Genomic DNA, 22,781 nt, shown 5'->3' on the forward strand with positions numbered 1-22,781 from the left:
CAGCAAGGAAAGTGCTCCCTCCTGTAATACCCATGGCAAAGGCCTATGACTTGGGAAGCAAAGTTAAGGAAAAGTCACTCTGTGTTGGGTAGATTTCTGGGCACTCCCTTTGCCCAATGAGCAGTCTCAACACACCCCAGGATGCTGTCTGGTGGTCAACATCACTCTGCTTAGACTTACTATTCACTTATTACAGAGAATTGGTGAAAGAGCAAAATGGCCAAAGAGATTCACTTCTGCTACAGATAGATTATCTACAGAGATTAAAGGCACTAAGTAGCCTGCATATCATCAACACAAAGAGACATCAGTGACTGGCTTACAATAGAGACAAGATCATCAGGAGACCTAAAAATTTGTTTGAGAACTGCCTGGATATCACTTTAACAATACCCTTTCCAAAGAAACCATTAGGCCTTTTTCTTCCTTTCCACATACAATCAAGATTATCTAGTACAATCCTAGCACAGCCAGTGCCTGACACACTACTAGGTATTTTTAAAATGTAAAATCATTAAATTACATATGGACAGGAAGCTCAGAAGTAGGAAAAACCAAGAAATGAAAAAAAGAGCGTCTTTAAAAAAAATAAGTAACCCAATGGACAACATCATGATTAAGCTGGAATCTATTTCTATTTTGGGAAAGAACCAAGAAGGAAAATTCAGAAGCCCTTAGAAATTTTTTTTAACCCATGAATTTCAGGTCAAAACAGGATAAGTGGCAATCAATAAAATAATCTGCTGCCTTCCCCTTTCCCAATAAACACTAGAAACAAAATGACATTTTGGAGGAGTAAAACAAAGGGGCAAAACAGATCCCATTTGGCCATATTCCTCAGAAGGAATTTTACTTCTGACAGGAAGAAGAGCACATCAAAAAAGTCTGTTCTACAGAATTGTTCTTAATAGAAGGAGTAACCATTTCCCAATTCGAATCACATTAAAAAAAAATCCCCTTTTAAAAGAAGAAATTTTATCAAAGCTATAAAGAAATTTAATAAGTTCAATCTTAAGCAAAGACTCTTTTGTAATTAGGCATTTGACAGCAAAATGATTAGCTTAGGACAAGACTGCCTTTAAACTGGATTTAGAAATGACCTTCTAGGAGATCTAGCCTAACTTTCAAATTTTATTGATGAACAATAAAAGGCCCAGAATGGTGACCTGATTTCCCAAGGTCACAGAGATACTAAAAGTTGCAGAAGTATGATCTGAACCAACCTCGGTGACTTTGGCAATCCTATTATGTCACACTTCTTCACAAATCGGTGGTACTGTACAATAAAAATAGCCAAAGAAGAAAGTAGAAATCTATTTTCAATCAGGAAAGATGGCAGAGGTACCTTATCTATTCAGCAGGTAATGAGATTCCTGGCTAGAACTCATAGGAAGGCCCCTATGACTTCAACAAAGTTACTCTAAGAATGTCTCCTGATGTCAGGAATAGACACACTGCTAGCACATAGGTGTCCTCTTCTCCAGACAAGTGTCTGGGCTTAAAATATTTTTAGAGCTGGGACAGACTACCCAACCTCTCAAGTATAGGTCCATAACAAGGAAGTGACTTGCCTATGATCACACAGAAAATGGCATAGTTAGAATATAAACATAGGACCTCTTGATTTTTCCCATCATACCACATTTTAAGATATTACTTAGAAGCAAAATGAAGCCAGTATTGGTCATTACTTTTCTGATACAAACCACTGAGAAAGTACCTGCCAGTTATTTTGGATGAGCTCTATGAAAAGAGAAGCAATGAATAGGAGAAACTGATGTAGGACCACATGGATAAAGTGAGAGCTTCAGAGAATAATTAACTCTGTGCAAGAATTCATGTTACTGATATAACCATAGTTTATTGATTTAAATATAAAAATGCTTCATGTTGGCAAACATGAAAATAAACACAAATACCAGAAACAACAGACACCGCCACAGGGCCCAGAATGTGACCTAAAGCCAGGACTTACCATGTTTACACTTAGAACATTGCTGAAAAAGAAAGAAAAGGGGAGATATTAACATGCATATTGACCAAAACGTTTTACATCATCAATGATAAGTGAAATATGAGAGTTTCTGCTCACCATGTGATTGCAGCCTCCATTCTTCTCAATACAGATATTGCACTTGGGACACTGAGAAAACAGAATCGTTCCATTAGGTTCATTCGCTACTTATGCTGGTTTTAAGACAAATAACACAAAACTCTTGGCACCCATGCCCAGTGGCTAATTGTGCAAGACTTCAGGGGAGGAAAATCTCACTTTAACGTGGTGGTTCAGTGGCTCAACAGGAGGTCACTGGTTCTGGAACAATAATTCCAAGGAAATGAGATTAGTATTCTTGGCTCTGACCCCCTCCCTCAAGCACCAGTTGATCTCCTGAAATTGTGCAATATGCCAGTTAAACTGCTCAGATTAAGCTCAGGACTGAGTCAGCAGAAAGGCAATAAGTTCCCAAAGGAAATGTAAGAGTTGTCTCAGAATCTATCAATCCTATCAACCTGCCCAGAATCCCACTTCCAGCATTGTCCAATGGAATATATATCAATGCTCTTTCTTGAATAGACCCAGCAATTATCACTGTAATTCATTACATAAAAATCATGTCAGATCTCAGCTTACCATCTAAAGAAAGTAAAGTTATTGAGTTCCAAATTAAAATTTCACTTGTATATACCATGTGAATGAACTCGTAGATAAATGAATAGCACTAGGTTAGTGACCAATCCACAGGAAGAGTGACAAAAATGCAAATTTCCCATCAAGCATTTCTGGGAATAGCACTATCTTGGAGAAAAACACTAAGAGCACCCTAAACTTCTCCCCTAGCTATTTCATTTTGCTTAGGAGTCCCCTTCTCTGAAATGTTTTTTGATGGTATCTTTGTGGCACTGTAAGGATCATTTATATAGTTGGTGGCTAGTCTGAGAAGAGAGGGTCCTAAATAACCCAATTCTTCATTGTCAAGCCAGAATTGCCTACAGGGTATATTGACAAGTACGACATATTCAGTTTTAACAATTTAACTCTCAAAGAGTATCCCAAGTCACTACCATGTAAAGAATATCATTGTTAGACCTGACAAAGAAGTCCCCCTCTCTTCTCAGCACACCCAATGAAAGCTGTAACATAACAAGACAAAGGAGGGATCTTTTCTGATAATCACCAACGACAAGGTTGGTGATAAGATACCAAAAACATCCCCAGGAAGCTGGCAGTCTAAACATTCCTTACATCTTTAGTGTGAGCACTAATGTAGTTTGCCGTTTCAGAGTCGTCTGCACACTTTGTGAGCCATTTCCGGATTGTGGCGCAGTCTGTAGGGGCGTGATACATCTGACGACACTTGAAACTTAAAAATCAGAAAAGAAAGGGATTCAAATTTCAACAAATTCAGTCTGTACTGAAATTTTAAATCTCCCTCTTACCCACATCAGTAGCATTTGAGTTTTTCCCAAAGGTCAGCCATTTCAGAGTCTTTGAAACCCTTCCTTATTCAGTAATTTATTTAAACATTTCTCAAATTCTCCCTCAATCATGCATCATTTTTTAAATCATGCTAACACAAATCCTCAAGTCCCTAATAAGGTTACCTTCTCTTAAAAAATATTCAACTTAGTCTCAATCCCCTTTACAATTCAGAATTTAACCATCCTTAACAATGACCATTTGGAAATCTTCCAAAAATGTCCCAATTGTAGCAATTCACTTCATATAAAAAAATGGCTAAACTTCAAGCCAACTCAGTCCTCTCACTCCCTAAATAAACACATCTTGATATATTTTAGACTCATGTTGACTTTGGCTCCCTTTTCATTTCTTGCTATGAACAAGAATCTTTAAACATGTGTTTGAAGAATGAATGGCATATAAGAAAAGTATGTAGACATTAATAAAATGAGTTGGTGGATTAGATGACCTTCAAAAGGTCCCTGTGAGTTCAGGTACTTTATGGCTTCAGGATTTAGAATCTAGAGAAAGAACTAATGCAACATAATTTTACACACTATGGAAAGTTATAAATCTACTTCAAAGACATAATTCAAGAAAGTATAATAGCACAGGTATTAAAACAATTATCCCCAAACCTTCATTTTAACTATTAAGAAACCAAACATATTAAAATCAGCTTTGCTGGTAACCAGTAATATCTGTGATGCATTACAAAGAGAGGAGAAAAATCTAAAACTGTTTACTACCTAGAAAATGATTCCCCAGGCTATTTTAGGCTCATTCTAAAGGGCCAAGCTACTTAATTTTTTCTAGGATACACAATAAATTATTTGGATAAACTATACTAAAACACTAACACAATTAAGTTAAACAAATTAATACATTACAATGACTAGAAAGAAGTACAAAAGGAATCCTGAAAGATTTTATACTCAGGCCAGCTCTCTACAATTACCAACTCTTATGTATACAAATTTAGAATTCTAAGAGAAGCCCCATAGAAGCGGTCCACTACTCCACTCAACTCAAAACCCCTCAAAGGTATATCCCTAATTCAGTCATTCCTGTTCCCCACCACAGATAAAGATATATAAATTTGAATTATAAACATAAATATAGAAATCCTTATCAAATGAAATAAAAATAAAAGTCTTAATTTGTCTTGACTCCTAATCTTATAATACTTACGTAACATATCTTTCAAAAAGAAATCGATATCTTTGGGGAAAAGCTAACATGTCCAACCATGAGCAATTTATTTTTAAAGCTTTTTAATTTCCAAAAGATATATATTGATAAATTTTCAATATTAACCCTTGTAAAACCTTGTATTCCAATTCTCCCTGCTTCTCCCTATTCCTCCCCAGATAGCTAGTAATCCAATATATGTTAAATATGGTAAAAAATGTGTTAAAACCAATATATGAATACATATTTATACAATTGTCTTGCTGCACAAGAAAAATCAAATCAAAAAGGAATAAAAAATGAAAAAGAAAATAAAATGCAAATAATAATAAAAAGAGTGAGACTGTTATGTTTGATCCACATTCAGTTCCCACAGTCCTCCCTCTGGGTATAGTTGGCTCTCTTCATCACAAGATCTTTGGAATTGGTCCATCAGCAATTTTTTGAAGTTGAAAGATATTAAAGTGGTTACCAATTTCCTTTAATAGTCACAAAGTAGCAAATCTGTGAAATGGGGATTTCATAACTGACATAAAATACTTCAAAAGCACTGTACTTCAGGGCAGCTAGATAGCACAGTGGATAAAGCACTGGCCCTAAAGTCAGGAGGACCTGAGTTCAAATCTAGCCTCAGGTACTTAATAGTTTCTAGCTATGTGAATCACTTAACCCTAATTGCCTAGGGGGAAAAATTAAAAAGGCACTGTACTTAGATTTTTCTTTTTTTCTTTCATTAAAAATTAAAAAAAAAAAATCATATAGCTTCTAAAAGTTTTTAAGCCAATAATTGTTGCTAATATATACAATGAATAGATCTATAGATAATTTAGATTTTTCAAATGTATCAGTTTGCAAATTATTATGAAAGTGCATACTCTGAATCCCAAACACTATTACTATGTTCTATTTTGGAAATTTCGAGGAAATTTGCTCAGAAAGGGAAAAGCTTTTTAGAGTTCTTCATACAAGGCATGCAATTCATATAATTCACCATTAGACCTATATTGACATCCTGTCTCTTGTGCCAGTAGTCCACTACCACAGTCTTTGGAAACTACTGCCTAGGGTTTAGTACACACCTCAAGGATCAAAACCATTTTTAAAAAGAAAATATAAGAATTTTTCACATACTCCATGGGAAATACAACTTTTGGTCTTCTTTGACCACAATTTTATTCTTTTATTAACTACCTACCTCAAACTTGGGGGTAGCATTATCCCAAATTAGAAAGGATAAAAACTATACCAGACAGGGAAGGGAGAGGCTCTGGAGAGAACCAGAAACACACGTCTTACCAGAATACCTCGTTACATCGATTGCACTGCACTCGTCGAGCTCTGGGCTCCTGTACCTGGATAACCATTGGGCAGTCTGCACCGGGACACAGCTGGAGCTGATAATGGCTCTGGGAAAATAGCAAGAGAAAGGCAAAGAGTCAAGAAGATCTGAGGAAGTTGGGAGGACAACATATACCCATATACTTTCTTTTGTTAGATTATGGGGAAGAAAATGAGACCATTATGTAAAATAAAATTTTCTTGCATGTGTTTTTTAAAACTTTCTCTTTTAGCTAAGGCATATTAATATGAAAAAATAAGAATAGAAATATGTAGGCAGATCCCAAATGAGGATAAACCAATCACCATGCAGTCTGACTGCAACTTCAAGTCTTAGAGACCTGTCTCAGAGGTAAAGTGATTTTCTTTGAGTCAAAGAGCCAGGATGTGTTAGATAAAGGATATGAACCCCAAGATCTTCCAGGCTCCAAGGTCAGTTTTCTATCCACTGCTCTACTTCTTCCTATCTGTTTCACTTTTCATAATGAAAACATCAATATAGCTTCCGAGGGCCCTGAATAAGAGAAGTCCTGCTTCCTTCTTTTTTCTTGTTTTAATTTTAAATTCATTTTATTTTCAGGTCCAAATTATCTCACTCCCTTTTTCCTCACCCCCACTCACTGAGAAAGCAAGAAATACACAACCTATTACAAATACATAGTAATGTAAAATAAATTTCTGCATGAGCCATAGCCAAGAAAAAAAAAAAAAAAAAAAAAGAGAGAGAGAGAGAGAGAGAGAGAGAGAGAAGAAAATATGTTTCAATCTGCACTCTAAGCTTTTAGCCTGGTGGTGGTTACTATGTGTTATCATGAGTCCTTTGAAACTGTGACTGGTTAATGTGTTGGTCTGAGTTGCTCTTTCAGAGGCGAATGTTGTTACAATATTGCTATTATTGTGTACAATATTGTTTTGGTTCTGTTCACTTCATTTTGCATCAATTCATAGAAGTCTTTTCAGGATTTTCTGAAACCTCCATCACTTCTTTTTGTACAATAATATTTCATTATACTCCTATACCATAACTTGTTAGTCATCCCTCAATTAATAGATATTGCCTCAATTTATAATTCCTTGCAAAATGCTATACAATTTTGGAGATATATGGATCCTTTTACCTTTATTATTTAAAATATTTTTGACATATAAATCTAGTAGGGAATTGCCAGGGTCAAAAAGTATGCATTGAATAACAGTTTTGGAGGCATATTTCCAAACTGCTTTTCAGAATAACTGGACTAATTCGCAGTGCCATGAACAGTGTATTAATTAATCTATTTTCCTTTTTTTGTTATCTTAGCCAATCTTATAAATATGAGATAGTAAATCAAAATTGTTTTAATCAATATTTCCCTACTTGTTAGTGATTTAGAGCATTTTTTCATGACTATTGTTAGCTTGGGTTTTTTCCTTTGAAAACTGCCCATTCATATCCTTCGACCAAAATGACTCTTTTTCTTGTAAATGTGACTTAGTTTCCTAATAGTTTAGAAACAAGCTCTTTATCAAAGAAACTTCTGCAAAGATTTTTTTTTCCCAGTTTCTAATTTTAATTGCATTGGTTTGTACAAAAACTTTAACATTTTATGTAATCAAAACCATCAATTTTACCTTCAGTTTTCTAATTTCTTGTTTGATCATGAACTCCTCTCCTAGCCACAGATGTGAAAGCAATTTTTCCCCCACACCCCAGCAATTTGCTTATAATATCACCCTTGATGTCTAAATCATGTACCTATTTGGAGTTTATCTTGGTGTGCAGTGTGAGATATTAATCACTTAACCCTGTTTGCCTCAGTTTCCTCATCTGTAAAATGTGCTGGAGAAGAAAATGACAAATTACTCCAGAATCTTTGCCAAGAAAACCCCAAATGGGGTCATGAAGAATCAGACATGACTAAAACAACACAACAAAAACAACTGGGGTTCTCTGAGTAAATCATCAAATGATTTGCAAAAAAGGAATACTTTTGCTTCCTCTTTGTCCATGCTTATCCCTTCAGTTTCTTTTTGTCTCATTGGATTTCTAGAATTTTCTAGGAATGGCTCAATTATTAAATTTTTGCTCAAGGAGATGGATGGGAAATAAGACTGCCTTTCTTTATTCTGGAAACTACCTGGCCTGCAAGACATCCCTATTTTGTAGCTCATTTAGGTAATTAAATTCTATACTGCAATACAATTATTGAATAGTATTATATTCTGGCATAGCTGTCAATCATATACATATATGCATACTATGTACATATACACACATATTTGTGGGTGTATATGTACATATACACTCTGTAAAAGAAAAGCAAGAACAAGTTTTGCTTTTATCTTTGTAGCTTCACTGCTATAGTACTCTCTGTTCATTAAGTACTTGTTAAATAGGTGCCAAAAAAACAAAGGTTGAAAGAAAAGGGTATTCTAACTGAAAGCCAGAAAATTAACTAAAGCAATCCCATTATTCAAAGCTTAAGCAGATGAAACACCAAGATGAAGAGCAAACTTAAGGCAAATCACTGAAGGTAAAAAACAAGTTTACTGGGCATGTTTTAGTGAAAAAGGCACAACAGGCATGACTTTTATTCTAGATGTATGCCTGTGAGCCTCTTGGGGTTTATTTTTTCATTAGTTTTTTTTTTTTTTTTTTAAATGGTGCCACCTGATTTTACATAAAGAACTTTGAGCACAAAAATAACTGTAATTTGCCTTTACCTGAGGAGAAAAAAAAAAAAATCACAAGGCTCAAAGACATGAGTAATTTGGCCCGAGTCACTCAATACACAACAAATGACAGTGAGAACTTAAGCGCAGGTCTCCTTGCTCTCAGTTCACAAAAGGCACAAACGTCCCTTCAAACTGTTAACAATTGTTATGGAAGAGGTCTCTCAAATTTATGGGTACAGAGAAACAATATTAACAATAAATAGTAATGAGAAAGAACAATTATTCTTCTGAGAGACACAGGAGTGACAAAACCTTTGAGTTTACTGCCCGCTGATACAGCTTGTCTACTCTTGTAGTATCTGTTGTTCTAGCCCCATGGTCAAAGCTTTAGAGAAGTGGCAAAGGGAAGGCAAAAAATGCCAAGGCTGTGAAAATAATACCTCCACGTAGTCCCTGAAGAGGTAGCGCCTGTATTTGTCTTTCAACTCCTCACTAGGCAGCAAAGGAAACACAAAATCCTCTGGTGTTCTCAGAAGGCAGTCCTGAGCCATACAGGAGACCCCTAGTAAATACCGACACAGGCATACACATGAAAATCAAATGTATCTTTTCTCTTGGAGTTTGTATGAGAGGATTAATCAGTTTTCATGGGGAATAAAAGATGAGTCATGAAGGACAACGTATTCATTTGTTACCAACCTAAGAACTTTCTCAAGTCCACAACAAAAACCAAAAGGAAACAAGAAATTAACACTGCCATAACTGTGCAAATACAAAGTCCTCCATCATTATATATACAGCAATAAGCACTAATGCTAAAAGTTCTGCAGGTGTTATAAAATAAAAAGTATTGCCCCAACTACAGCCTACACATCAAAATGAGAACTCTCTGAAAGGGAAAATAATAAGTGTACAAGGAAAATAAAACAATTACAGGCAAAACACACGTTTTAAAGCAGCCAGATTTGGTTGGGGAAAACTGGGCTGTATTTGGTTCCATTTAGTTGAACTGGTTAATCATTAGCAGAATGAAATTTTGACAGTACTATTAATTTGGTTTCAGTAACATACAAGTCACATTAGAAGAGCAAGAAGCAATTATAAAGTTAAGTTTAATTTATATGCCACTTAAGAGTAGCAGAAACATTCACCTGTATGATAAAAATCTTTTAAACAACTTTTATGAAAGAAAATTCAACCTACTACCTACTATGCTTTCCAGTGTTTATACTACCAGAGTAAATTCTTAAACTTAGTCCAAATGACAACTCACCAACTCCCACACCATCTTTCACCAGCACTGTACAATGCTGCTCCCAACAGCTTCGGCAAAACTGGTGCTGACAAGCCAAAGAGAGTAAATTTTCCTTTCGAACAAACTGCATGCACACTGCACAGTGATGGGAGGAATGTACCATTACCTAGGAACAGGCAATAAACTAATTAGTCTAAAAGACAGCTACAGAAATTTCTTACTAAAGATGCATGATTAAATGTTAACAGAGCCTTGAAATTCATTATCATATGATCACAAACTTCACTCCTGTCACCTTTGGAAGTAAAGACAGAGAATTATTTTAGGGGCAAATCAAGATAAACAAATTATTCTTTTTGTGTCTACCAGAATACCTATAAGGAGAACTGCGGGTGGTCTTGGTCCCTAACTTCAAAGTAAGCATCATCATTTCCTTCCAGATCCTATACAAAATAGGGGTCAAATCTGTAAATATCTCCCAATTCAAAGTTGTAACTTGATGTAAGGCCTTTTATGCATCAACAGCATTAGAGCTGGAGGCATAAGGTAAGGTTCATAGCAGAGAACAAGACTTGAAAAAAATTACTATTTCCGTTTTCCAGATTCCTCTTGACATGTTTCTCTCTTGGATGTGGCCATTCCCTATCTCTTCAGCTGTGGAACCCTGGGCAAGTCATCTTACTTCTTGAAGTCTCAGTTTTCTAATAGGGTGGGGGAAAGTAAGCAGACTAAATGTCCTTTGAGATGCCCTCTAGTCCAGTCCTATGATCTTACATTTGTTGAACATACAAAGATACAACTTTTAAAACCAATCTTCTTCCTCATTCCCCAAAGTCAGGAGCTAATGCTTTCCTCTAAGCCTTGGTTCACATATACAGTAATTTACGACAATATCACGTAGCATAAGAAATATAAAGATAAGGAATCAGAAAATTGGAGTTTGTTATTTAACCTATTTTACCCTCAGTTTCTTCACATAAGATCCTGATGAGGCTGATCACCTTTTAGCAAAAAGTAGTCATGCCCATTCCAAGGTATGTAGAAGAGTTAGCAATTAACACAAACTTGCTCCTACTTCTTCCTTTTCTAACAGAGGTAAAAAGTGTTACGTGGAGAAATTATGGCACACCTTTTTATAGGATGTGCCACTTTTTTTTTGTTTAGTTGTTTTAATTCTTTGTGTGTATATGGATTGGGGGGAAGAGGAAGGGAGGCAATTTGGGGTTGACTTGCCTAGGGTCACAAGCTAGGAAGAGTTAAGTGCCTGAGGTCAAATTTGAACTCAGGTCCTCCTGACTTCAGGGCCAGTGCCCTATCCACTGCGCTATCCAGATACCCCCAAATGTACCACTTTTTGCTTGTTTCATTACATGATTTATTCTTACATGGCTGGGAGATGACCTACTTAAAACTCGAAGACAGAGGGAAGCTCCCCTTGTTTAAGGAGCTCTTTCTAGGATCTTGAGTAAACTGTAATATAAAACTTTTAATTCTACATTCACAAATTATCTGACACTAGTAGCATTCTTCCTGATACTAGTCTCAACAATGACCCAAACAGAGAAAGAGAATCCATGACCTTCATGTGAAGCTCCTGTCTTTTCACTAAATAACACACAAATAGAGACGCACACACACTTTTCTTTTATGTCTATAAAGTTGCTTATTTCTTGGGATGACAGAAGGAATTATATATTTGGTTCAGTGCTAACTGCTAAATTTCGTAAGACTTTTTTATTATTAATATTTTTTATTAAAGTTTTTTATTTACAAAGGATATGCATAGGTAATTTTTCCAACATTGACATTCCAACAAATATGCTTTTGTTGCATATTTTCTCCTCCTTTCCCCCACCCCCTCCCCTAGCTGAAAGGTAGTCCAATACATGTTAAATATGTTGAAATACATGTTAGATCCAATATATATATATATACATATTTATACAGTTATCTTGTTGCATAAGAAAAATCAGATCAAGAAGGAATAAAAAGGAAAACTGAGAAAGAAAACAAAATGCAAGCAAATAACAGAGAGTGAGAATGCTATGTTGTGTTCCATACTCTGTTCCCATGGTTCTCTCTCTGGGTGTAGATCGCTCTCTTCATCACTGCACAAGTGGAACTGGTTTGAATCATCTCATTGTTGAAGAGAGTCAGGTAGGACTTCTGACTACCTCTTTCTCCTGAAGTCTTGTATACCCTGGCTTTAATTCATATATACAATACATACTTAGTGAATATCTAGGCACTACAGAGAATACAAAAATAGGCAAGAAATAGGACTTGCTCTCAGAAAGCACACAGTATAGTTAGGAACAGAAGACAGAGGCACAAACACTCACAATGCAAGGCAACACAGAAAAGTGCTAAAACTGTAGCTAAATGCAATGTGCTATAGAAATTAAGAGGACAACAAAAATCACTACTGACTAAGAGAAGGGAAAGAATCAGGGAAGCTTTTGTTTCTTCTGATACAGATTCTGAAATATGGGTATGATGGATGTGAGCAAAAATGGAAGAAGGAATGAAGAAACCTAATTAGAGAGGACAACATGAGCAAAGATGGAATAGCATGAAGCGAGCCTAGGGAATGATAAGTGATCTGACCTGGCTGAAGGACAAGGTATACATACATAAAGAATGAAAATGACAGAGGAAGATAAACATCTCAAAGTTTGGCAGTAATTTATTCTCTATTTGTATGAAAAATATCTTTGTAATAAAAGATTAAGGTCCGTATTTGAAAGAGGAAACATTTTTGGCACATCTGACTCTAAACAAAGCCCTAATTACATTAATGATATTAGGAAAATCTCCAAACAGCAATACCAATGTAGAAGAAAGAGCTGTGGTCCTGAAGGAAGGAGATACAGACAGTTCTCGTTTTACATAAATTCACATTACGCAAATTCAACTTCACGTAAAGAATTCTGAAAGAAATCCGCATTCCAAAACCTATAACTTTACTGTGAAGTACTGCGCTTGCTCACTCCCACCACTCCTAATCCTATGCCCCTCTGCTCGGGCATTCCATAGCCTTCTACCCCTTCCAACAAAAAAACAAAAAGAAAAAAATCCAATAACAAAAACCCAACCAAAACAAATAAATCCCCTTTCAAAAAACCTTCCAAGTGAAAGCAGAAGAACAGATATACAAAAAGACCCACTGTCACCAGATTGGGGGCTTGGCTTGAGACTCCCAATGCTGAGAGAAGAGACCTTTGCCCCACTCCTCCCACCCACCTGTGTCCAATCTTCAAATGTCTTATCTACTCTTAAGTATCACACATCTGTCCCCTGTGTATCTTTTCTCTCCAGTCTATGTGTTCAGCCCCCATATGTCTTCTCCATCTCCACTTGTTCTTCCTTTCAGTTCTAGAAAGGCTCCCATGTAGCCAGCCCTAGTACCAACATGTTCCTCTTCCATTCTTGCATCTCTGTCCCAGAACCCACATGTCCTTGAACTATATGCCAGTCCCCTCTCCCCCAAAAGCATGTGGTCCCCTTCCTGTTTCCTTCCCTCCCTTCCCCACAATCTTGGGCAAGTTTGCATTACATAAAAATCACTTTATGTAGAGGTCTGCGGAAGGGTCCACTTACGTAAAGTGAGAACTGTCTGTACTCACATGTTTCGATGGACTGGGCTGAACTCGGGCCTCAACTAACAGCTGAGCAGAATTGGACTTGTGTCTAAAAGACAAAAAATGGGATTTTTTTTAAACCCTTTTAGAAAAAAGTAGGAATTTAAACATAAATAAATTCTCTTTCTCTTTAAACAAAGGAACGATGGGCTAAAAAACCTAAATAAACTATACTGGGACTACAGAGAAGAATCTTATATGTTTTTGCTTCTGGTTTCTAAACTATTCCTAGAAAGAGAAAATTTTCCACCCAATCTGAATCTACTGTGCTTTCAATTGGTATAACAAGCTTTGCCTCTCTTTATACTAACCTGTAATGGGATATTCTTTGTGAAGGACTTTAAGCATTCTGAGGTAAAAAACCCAATAGAAAGTTAGTCACTATATTTAATATTATGAATCCAAGGTAGAAATATTATCATTTTAGCTAACATGCTAACATGTATCATTTTAGCAATTTAATTTACATGAAGATGCATTCTTTCAAATAGAAAACTGATAACTATATTTACAGAGTTACTGGTTGTATTTCTAGTTTTAGTAATTCATCATATAATGTGAGTGTGATTGTGCATGCTTAAAAAAAAAAAAAAAAAAAAAAAAAAGTACATAGTATGGTGTCCTGATCAAAGGAAATGGTAACTCCAAAGACCCAATTTGTAAATTTGTATTTGTGAAGTGGTCAAGTAGATTAAAAACAAAACAAAACAAAATTTATTTTGTGTGCCAGACAAGACACAAGAACCAATAAGGGATGAACGGACAGATTCTGTCCAAATATGGGGAAGAATTTCCACCAATGTTAAGTGGAGCTGTCCTACAGCAGAAGAGGCAATTCAGAGATCAAAACATCCCTGATTTAGGGAGAAAAGAATGGGGGGGCTTCTGGTCCACAGCTTCTTTTTCATTTTGTAGATGAAAATAATAATAAACAAGTACAAAAGGGTACAGTAGAGACTTAAATTTTGGTTCTTTGATCCCAAATTTAGTTCTCTTTTTTTAAAACAATAACATTTCTCTTTATCAGAGGCACTTAAGTAGGGACCAGAAGACCAGCTGACAACGATATCTTACTGATTGACATATGGTTTAAAACCCTTTCCAACTTTAAATTCTACAATTCTAAATGTCTTCATTTGAAAAATTCTCACAGGAGGCTATTACACCTAGCATTCAACAGAGTAAGCACCACAAGTCAACAAGTATTTATTCAGGGCATATGATGTGTCAGACATTATATAAGTGCTGAGTATATAAAGATAAAAACATGGTCCATGCTCTCAAAGATCTCAGTCTAATGGAGGAAATTGCATGCAAACATTTCTGTTCATACAAGATATATATAGTGTAAAAGGGAGGCCATCCCCTAGAGAAGGCAGGTAATAGTAAGGGATGAGGGTAGAAGGGTGGAGATGGAGGGACTGAGAAAGGTCTCTTGCAGATGGTGAACTATGAATTGAGTCTTAAAGCCAGAAGGCAGAGGTAAAAAAAAGAGGGTATTCTTAGTATAAAAGTCAAGCTATGAAAATGAATGGAATCAGGAAATGGTGCAATATGTGCAAGAACAGCAAATGGCTACTGCAAAGTAGAGGAAGTATAGAGTCAAGTAGGAGAAGCCTGGAAAGGCAGAAACAGGTCAGGTCATAAAGAGGTTGAAATGCCACACAAAGGGCTTTATATTGGATCCTGAAGGAAATAGGATTAACAGTACCAAAGCCCCTGTAAATGAATAAATATCACTTGGGCTTTTAGGCTTGAAGGGTAATGCTATCCCCAGTTTAGAGAGATAATAATAGTATATATCTGTAAATGAATGTTGTGGTCAAAACAAATAGCCTAAGAAGCACGTTACAGAATCACACTTCTATTTTGCTAAGTAACTTTACGGTTGGCTGAAGGAGACAATTTCAAATATCATTATTTGTGACAAGAAAGCTTATATATTTAATGTATCAATAACAGTGACACAGTGGTGGCTCAAAACTAGGGACAAAATCACAGTCATTTTAAATGTGACAAAGCAGATCTTTTGAATAGTAATTCTGGAGAGAAGCACTGAAGTCTTCATTCCACATTATTACACTCAACTGCTATCCTTGGATCCCATATGGATGGTATAGTAATTTTTTTAAACCTCTAATCCAAACTTTATTTTTTCTCAATAGTATTTTATTTTTCCAAATACATGTGAAGATAGTTTTCAACATCTCTAGATACTTTCTAATAAAACAGGCCTATTAATCTTGCCAGTCACAGGATGGACTCTGCTCTCACAAAAGCACAGCTAGAAAAGTAAAATGGCATTTCCAATAACAATTCTAAACTCTGCCATTTAAAAATAAACACCATTCCTATAGTTATTTTTTAGGGTGTTATTAGAAGAATGCCAAGTGTTTGATACTTTGCTTTATGACTGTAAAAAAATCATTCCTTCACCCAAACACTTACCTTTCTAGTATCTCTGAGACTTGCCAGTGAAAATTAACTAATACAAGTTTAGCCACTGAATGAGACACCTAGAAAGAAAAAAGAAAAGGAGTCAAACTAGGACCATATCTTTTTAAGAGTAGTGAATATTCCTATATGGATACAAATTAACTTCTTGAATCAAGAAATCATATTTGCAATATGGACAATGTTAAATGACTGTCACAGCTCTCTCAGCAGCATAGGAAGAAAAGAAGGTATAATAAAGAATAAAAAAAACAGATTCTAATCCTCATGAAAATTAAACAATTGTTTAATAAGAGTTTCTTATGTACAAAGCATTTTAGTTGGCTCTGATTGTGACTAATTCTTATTTTGAGCAAATCACTTTCCTTCTCTTATACTCCTTAAAATTTTGTAATCTGATGACTGAAGTCTGATGGAATCTCTCTTAGAAAACCTATCCAACTCAAGAGGTTTGGCAATTGTTAATGCTGTAAAGTTACCCATGTATATATCCTGTAAATAAAAGGCTATTAAATAAAAAAAAAAAAAAAAAAAAAAAAAGAAAACCTATCCAACATTGGATAACACTAAAAGTTTTTATTACAAACAATAACCAAAAAAGAAAATAAACATACAAAAATAAGTTGGGGAAAATGTTCAGCATCTTAAGCAAATAAAATAACCAAACAAAAAAGTTGTGCTTACTTTGTAGCCATCTACAAGATCATGATTCCTGTTACCTTTTTCTATATATACATACATACACACATACATACAAATACTTGTATAAAAATGTATGTGTGCATATGTGTATATATACATCCACATATGTATACCATAGATACATTCATATGAACTCAAATGTATCTATCATTTCCAGTCGGCTAATCTTCCTGTACATTACTTCATATAGGTCTATATTTCCTTGCATTATTATTATGTATAGTTTAAAGAAATTTTTTTTAAACAACCAGCATCTAATTAGCACTTTAAGGTTTGTAAAGTCATTAACAAAGATTATTTCACTTCACCCCCTAAACTCTTGTGGGATGTAGGTAAAATAATCATCCCCATTTTACAGATAAAGAATATTAAGCAGAAAGAAGTTAAGTGACTTGCCCCAGTGTCACAAAGCCAAAGCCCCTAAGGCTGGAGTTGAACTCTGTCTGGTCTTGCTGACTGGAGACAAGAAGGCATAACTACCTGAGAGATTCCCCCTGCTGAATGACACTGAGCAAGTCAAGGTATTTCAGGCAACTCTAGAAAAGGTTTAAATTGCAGAGAAGGTGCTACATTTCCTCATCTGGTAGGTTCAATCCTAGGCTCATTTCCTACCACCTTTAATATTATTAGGTGTTACTACATTAATATACCATTCTTTAATCATTAGATATATTAGATGTTTCAGTGTGGACAACTTCTGATGGGATATTTACACACAGAAGATCAGATAAGTTACCTCACAGATAATAAGATGGCTGATTTTTATAAAATCATAGACTAACTCATAGAAACTCAGAATCTGGGAAGAACTTCCAAACCATTTTATAGATCAGGAAACTTATCTTGCAAGAAGACAGTATGACTTAATCAAAAATTTTTTCTATAACTGTACATTTGAGAAGTATCAACACAGATACAAGAACTTTAAGGAAACACTGATTTAAGAAACTTAAATGATGCAGCATAATAAATGACTACAGGGTCATTCAAGAGTTCTGGCCTTTGCTATTTAAAGTCTCCTCAATTCTTCTTCAAGTTCTGTTTTAATTGTTGTATGTTTACATATCACATTTCACATATCTCATAACAAGATTATTTGGATGATTTCAGAAAAACCTGGAAAGACTTACATGAATCTATGGTGAAGTAAAGTGAGCACAATCAGCGGAACGTTTTACGTAGTTAACAGTAATGTTATACTATGATCAAGTGTGAATGATTTAGTTATTCTCAGAAACATAATATAATGATCGAAGACAATTCCAAAGAACTTATGATTTAAAAAAAATGCAATCCATCTCCAGAGAAAGTTGGATGGAATGCAGATCAAAGAATATTTTCTTTAAACCTTTATTTTTCTTGGAGTTTGGGATTTTTTTTTGGTCAGTGTTTTCTTTCACAACATGACTAATATGCAAATATATTTTATATGACTGCACATGTCCAACATATGAAACTGCTTGCCTTCTCTGTGAGGGGGAAATGAAGGAGGAAGGGAAGGAATTTGGAACTCAAATTTTTAAAAAATCAATGTTAAAAAAATTTTTTTATATGTAATTGGGGGGAGGGGGGGAATCTTAAAAAACAAACAAACAAAAAAATCCTTACCTCTCCTAGAAACTAAATGGGGGCTAAGAAAGTAACTCAATTGTACAGCAAGAACACAAATTAGGAATCTGGATACTTCATTTAAAAAATTTTAAATACAACTCATAACATTAAAGCATTACAGGTGAAGTTATGAAATGATCCAACCATTCTGAAATTTGTAAAGTGAGTGAATCTGGAAACCTGAATGATGTTAGCCTGAAGGAAGGATAGTAACTCTGTCCTCAACTAGGCTATGATCAGCATCTTTATCAATGGTTTCTTAATGATAATAGATGAAGACATAGATGGCATGTTATCAAATTCAGATGACTCAATGTTCAGGTAGAGAGCTAATCAGGATCTATAAAAATCTTACACACTGGAACATTTGAAAGGACCTACATGATGAAATTTAGGTTAACAAAAGTAAACTACACAAGACGCATGGATAGAAATCCATTCATCTGTTTAAAGTTTTAATGTTTTACAGAAACACTGTGGAAGTTGATAAAATAATAATGAATTCATTTAAATAAATAAAGACGTAGACTATAAGAGAAATAATGAAAAGAACTAGGGATAAAGGTTTAATAATAGCAATTCCAGACCTCAAACTATATTATAAACCAGCACTCATCCAAATCATTTAGCACTGGTTAAAAAATAGAGAAGTGGCTCAATGGACCAGATTAAACAAGGCAGAATCAAAAATAATTGGAACTCAACCAGAATTTGACAAATCTGAAGAAAACCAAATTACTTAGGAAAGAATTAACTATTTGATAAGGAACTCTGGGAAAACTGGAAAGCATTCTAGCAGAAATTAAATTTACATCATGCTCCACAAGAAAAATCAGATCAAAAAGGAAAAAAATGAGAAAGAAAACAAAATGCAAGCAAGCAACAAAAAAAGTGAAAATACTATGCTGTGATCCACACTCAGTTCCCATAGAGATGTATTTTTTTTTTTTGCTTAGGCAAATGGGGTTAAGTGATTTGCACAGGGTCTGAGACCAGATTTGAACTCAGGTTCTCCTGACTTCAGGGCTGGTGCTCTATCCATTGTGCCATCTAGTTGCCCCTAGAGATATAGGGGCAACTTCTTAAACAAAGAAAGGATGAGTGCAATTATAAATTAACAAGTAGGCTACTTCGACCACCGGAAACTAAAAAGCTTCTGTAAACACAAAAAGCATGTAGGCCAAGAAAGGTGGCAGTTGAACTACAAAAAAATCTTTGTCAAATTTCTATGCAAAGGTTTGGTTTCTAATAGATGTACCTAACACATACAGATAAGACCAAAATCATGCTTCAATACATAAGAAATCAAACGATATGAACAATTAGGTTAAAAAAAAAAAAAAAAAAAGAATTAGTGGTTCAGTTGTGTTTAACTTTTTGTGACCCTATTTGGGGTTTTCTTGGCAAAAATACAAGAATAGTTTGTGATATTCTTCTTCAGATCATTTCATAGATGAGGAAACTGAGGCAAACAGGGTTGGGTGACTTGCCCAGCATCACACAGCTAATAAAGTTTCTATAAGGTCAGATTTGAATTCAAGAAAATAAGTCTTTCTGACTCTACATCCAACACTTATCTGCTGAGCTATCTAGTTGTGAACTATTAACAATCATGTAAAAGAATGCCCCAAATCATTGATAAGATGCAAATCAAAACAATACTGAGACTTTATCATTGAAACAGGTGAAGATGACAAAAAATGGGAGTAATCAATGTCTGAGGGGTTTGTAAGAAGGTAAGAACACATTGTTAGTAGAACTGTAATTTAGTTAATACCATACAAAAAATAATTTGGAATTATGCAAAAAAAAAAAAAAAAAATTAACTAAAATGTCCGTACCCTTTGATCCAGAGAATATGCAACTAAGTTTATGGTAGATTTTAAAATACAACTCCATTAGTTGTACACTCCCACAAATGCCCACCAATATGTTTATAAGTGCTAAATATCAAAGTGCTAAAAAGTAGAAACTCATTGATTGGATAATAGCTAAAAACAAAAAAAACAAAAAAAAAAACCTTCTGTTACATAAATATAATGAAATATTAACTGTGCTATAAGAAATTATGAATATGAATACAGACAAATATGAAAAGATCTATATGAACTGATACAAAGTAAAATTAAGCAGAGCTAAGAAACAATATACATGATGTCTATAAAAATGTCAGTGGTAGAACCAAAAATAATCAAAATTGAATTTTATAAAATTAAAAAGAAGAAAGTTGGCCCCAAAGAAGGGATATTAGAAGAAATGTCTCCAGACTCTTTTGCAAAGTTAAGTGTCCCACAGTTCTATAACTGCATAGATTTTCAGATTTTTTTTCTCCCAGGGCATTTGATTTTGCTAATTTTTTCCCTTTTGTCCTCTATTTAAAGAAAATATTCTGCGTTATATGGGGTAGCTCTTTGAGAGAGGAAAGATGACAAAAATTAGAAGATGTAAAAAAAAAAAAAAAAAAAATCAATAAAATTTTACTTTACAAAAAAATTCATGTATAGAAATGAACAGTAAAAGCCATTAGTCTATGCAAAAGTATGTACTAGATGGAAATATTCACATTTACTTCTTTTTAAAGAAACTGCACCTTTTATCTTTAAATGGGATTACCCTCCCCATCCATTTCCTACTCTTGCCTCACTCCAATTCCTTAATCCATATGGGAGAGAGAAGGCTCTTAAAAATTCTGACTTTTACAGTTTAGGAGAGCTTTGCCATATTAAAAAAAAAAAAAAAAAAAAAGAATATACATAATTCAATGAATAGGAAATTAAGTTCAGTATTATTTTTGGTCTTATCTTGTGCATTACTATATACTCATTTCATAACATGCCTTGTTTCCTGAAATAAGAGATACAGTTAATACTACTAACTATGTTTTCATTACTTTGCTTATTTTCCTGAGTTACTTTTGCTAATTATTGTTAGTAAATTATTCTAATGGCTTAGGATTGTGATCATGAAGCCAGTGTAAATTTTTTTCCATTTACATATTATATAAATTTATTGAAACCTTAATAAAATGTTGGAGTCATCTAAAAAAAATTCAACTTTTACGGAAAAATGTCTAAGTGGACTCATAATTTGATTGAACAATGTGCTATGACAAAACAATCTTAGAATTAACAGAAGCATAATGTTCTGAATAAATGAGGTAATAATCCTATTGTTTTTTGTCCTAGTCAAATCATATCTGGGGTATTGTGTTATATTATAGGTACCACACTTTAAATTGGATATTGACATGCTGAACCACATCAAGATAGCAAGGAGATAAAGTCACGCCATCTGAAGACTGCTTGAAATGCTGGGGATTTCTAAGCAGAGAAGTGAACTGAGTTAACAAGACAGATGTTTTCATATCCAAGGGATCTTTATTAAAGAGAATTAGATTTTTTTCCTCTTTGGACTCAACAAGCAGAAAAGGATCAAGTGAAAGTCACAGAGAGGCCAATTTTGACTCAAGGTAAGGTAAACCTTTTCCAAATAAATGGAGTTGTCTATAAATAGAATATTCTGCTTCAGGTAGGTAGTCAAGTCTATGCCACTAAAGAACTTTAAAGACCACTTATCAAGAACAAGAACAAAAACAACAGCAATTCATACTTCTGGATAGATTAGATGATACTTAAAGTCTTTTCCAATTTTGGAATTCTGTGTTAAGTGTTAAGACATGCATTAACATCACTCAAAACCAAGACTCAAATTTTAATTTTCAGGTATAACTATTTAATCCTCAAGTCTGACAGGTAACTCACATTATCTTTTTATTGATTCTGACACTACAAAAAATAGATCCTATGCCCATCAGTTGGGAAATGGATGAATAAGTTAAAGTATAGGAATGTAATAGAATATTCTATAAGAAGTGATCAGAAGGATGATTTCAGGAAGGCCTGGAGAGATTTACATGAACTGAAGCTAAATGAAGTGAGTAGAACCAAGAGTACCTTGTACATGGCAACAAGAAGATTATGTGATGATCAATCCTGATGAACATGGCTCTTTTCAACAATAAGATGATTCAGGCCAATTCCAATAGATTTGTGATGGAAAGAGCCATTTGCATCCAGAAAGAGGACTATGGGGACTGAATGTGCATCACAATGTAGTTTTTTCAAGCCTTTTTGTTGTTGGCTTGCTTTTTTTCCCCCCTCATTTTTTTTCCTTTCTGATCTGATTTTTCTTGTACCGCATGATAAATGTAGAAATACGTTTAGAAGAATTGTACCTGTTTAACCTATCAGATTACTTGCTGTCTAGGGGAGGGAGAAAAATATGGGACACAAGGTTTTGCAAGGGTGAATGGTGAAAACTAGCTCTGCAGCATGCATTTTGAAAGTAAAAAGCTATTATCAAAATAAAAAAAAAATTTAGCACAGTGAAAAAAAAAATTCTAAAATGTCATTAATGCTGAACAATAATTAATATCTGGCTCATTATAAAACCGCTATCATCAAAACTGATGAGA

General features: G+C 34.6%; 1 protein-coding gene across 2 annotated transcripts in view; it reads right to left on the reverse strand.

The window, feature by feature from the left end:
• ARIH2 (ariadne RBR E3 ubiquitin protein ligase 2) overlaps positions 1 to 22,781 on the reverse strand; it is a 57,779-nt gene that overhangs the window by 5,819 nt on the left and 29,179 nt on the right. For both annotated transcript variants that reach the window (XM_003762242.4, XM_031959607.1), the window contains exons 4-11: positions 15,989 to 16,056; positions 13,526 to 13,589; positions 9,918 to 10,065; positions 9,085 to 9,206; positions 5,948 to 6,057; positions 3,245 to 3,362; positions 2,093 to 2,143; positions 1,976 to 1,997 (exon numbers count right to left, since the gene is read on the reverse strand). In XM_003762242.4, the coding sequence (XP_003762290.1) occupies positions 1,976 to 1,997; positions 2,093 to 2,143; positions 3,245 to 3,362; positions 5,948 to 6,057; positions 9,085 to 9,206; positions 9,918 to 10,065; positions 13,526 to 13,589; positions 15,989 to 16,056 (703 nt within the window). The remainder of the gene's footprint in view (positions 1 to 1,975; positions 1,998 to 2,092; positions 2,144 to 3,244; positions 3,363 to 5,947; positions 6,058 to 9,084; positions 9,207 to 9,917; positions 10,066 to 13,525; positions 13,590 to 15,988; positions 16,057 to 22,781) is intronic.

Source organism: Sarcophilus harrisii, chromosome 1 (assembly GCF_902635505.1).
Source record: "Sarcophilus harrisii chromosome 1, mSarHar1.11, whole genome shotgun sequence".
Lineage (NCBI taxonomy): Eukaryota > Metazoa > Chordata > Mammalia > Dasyuromorphia > Dasyuridae > Sarcophilus > Sarcophilus harrisii.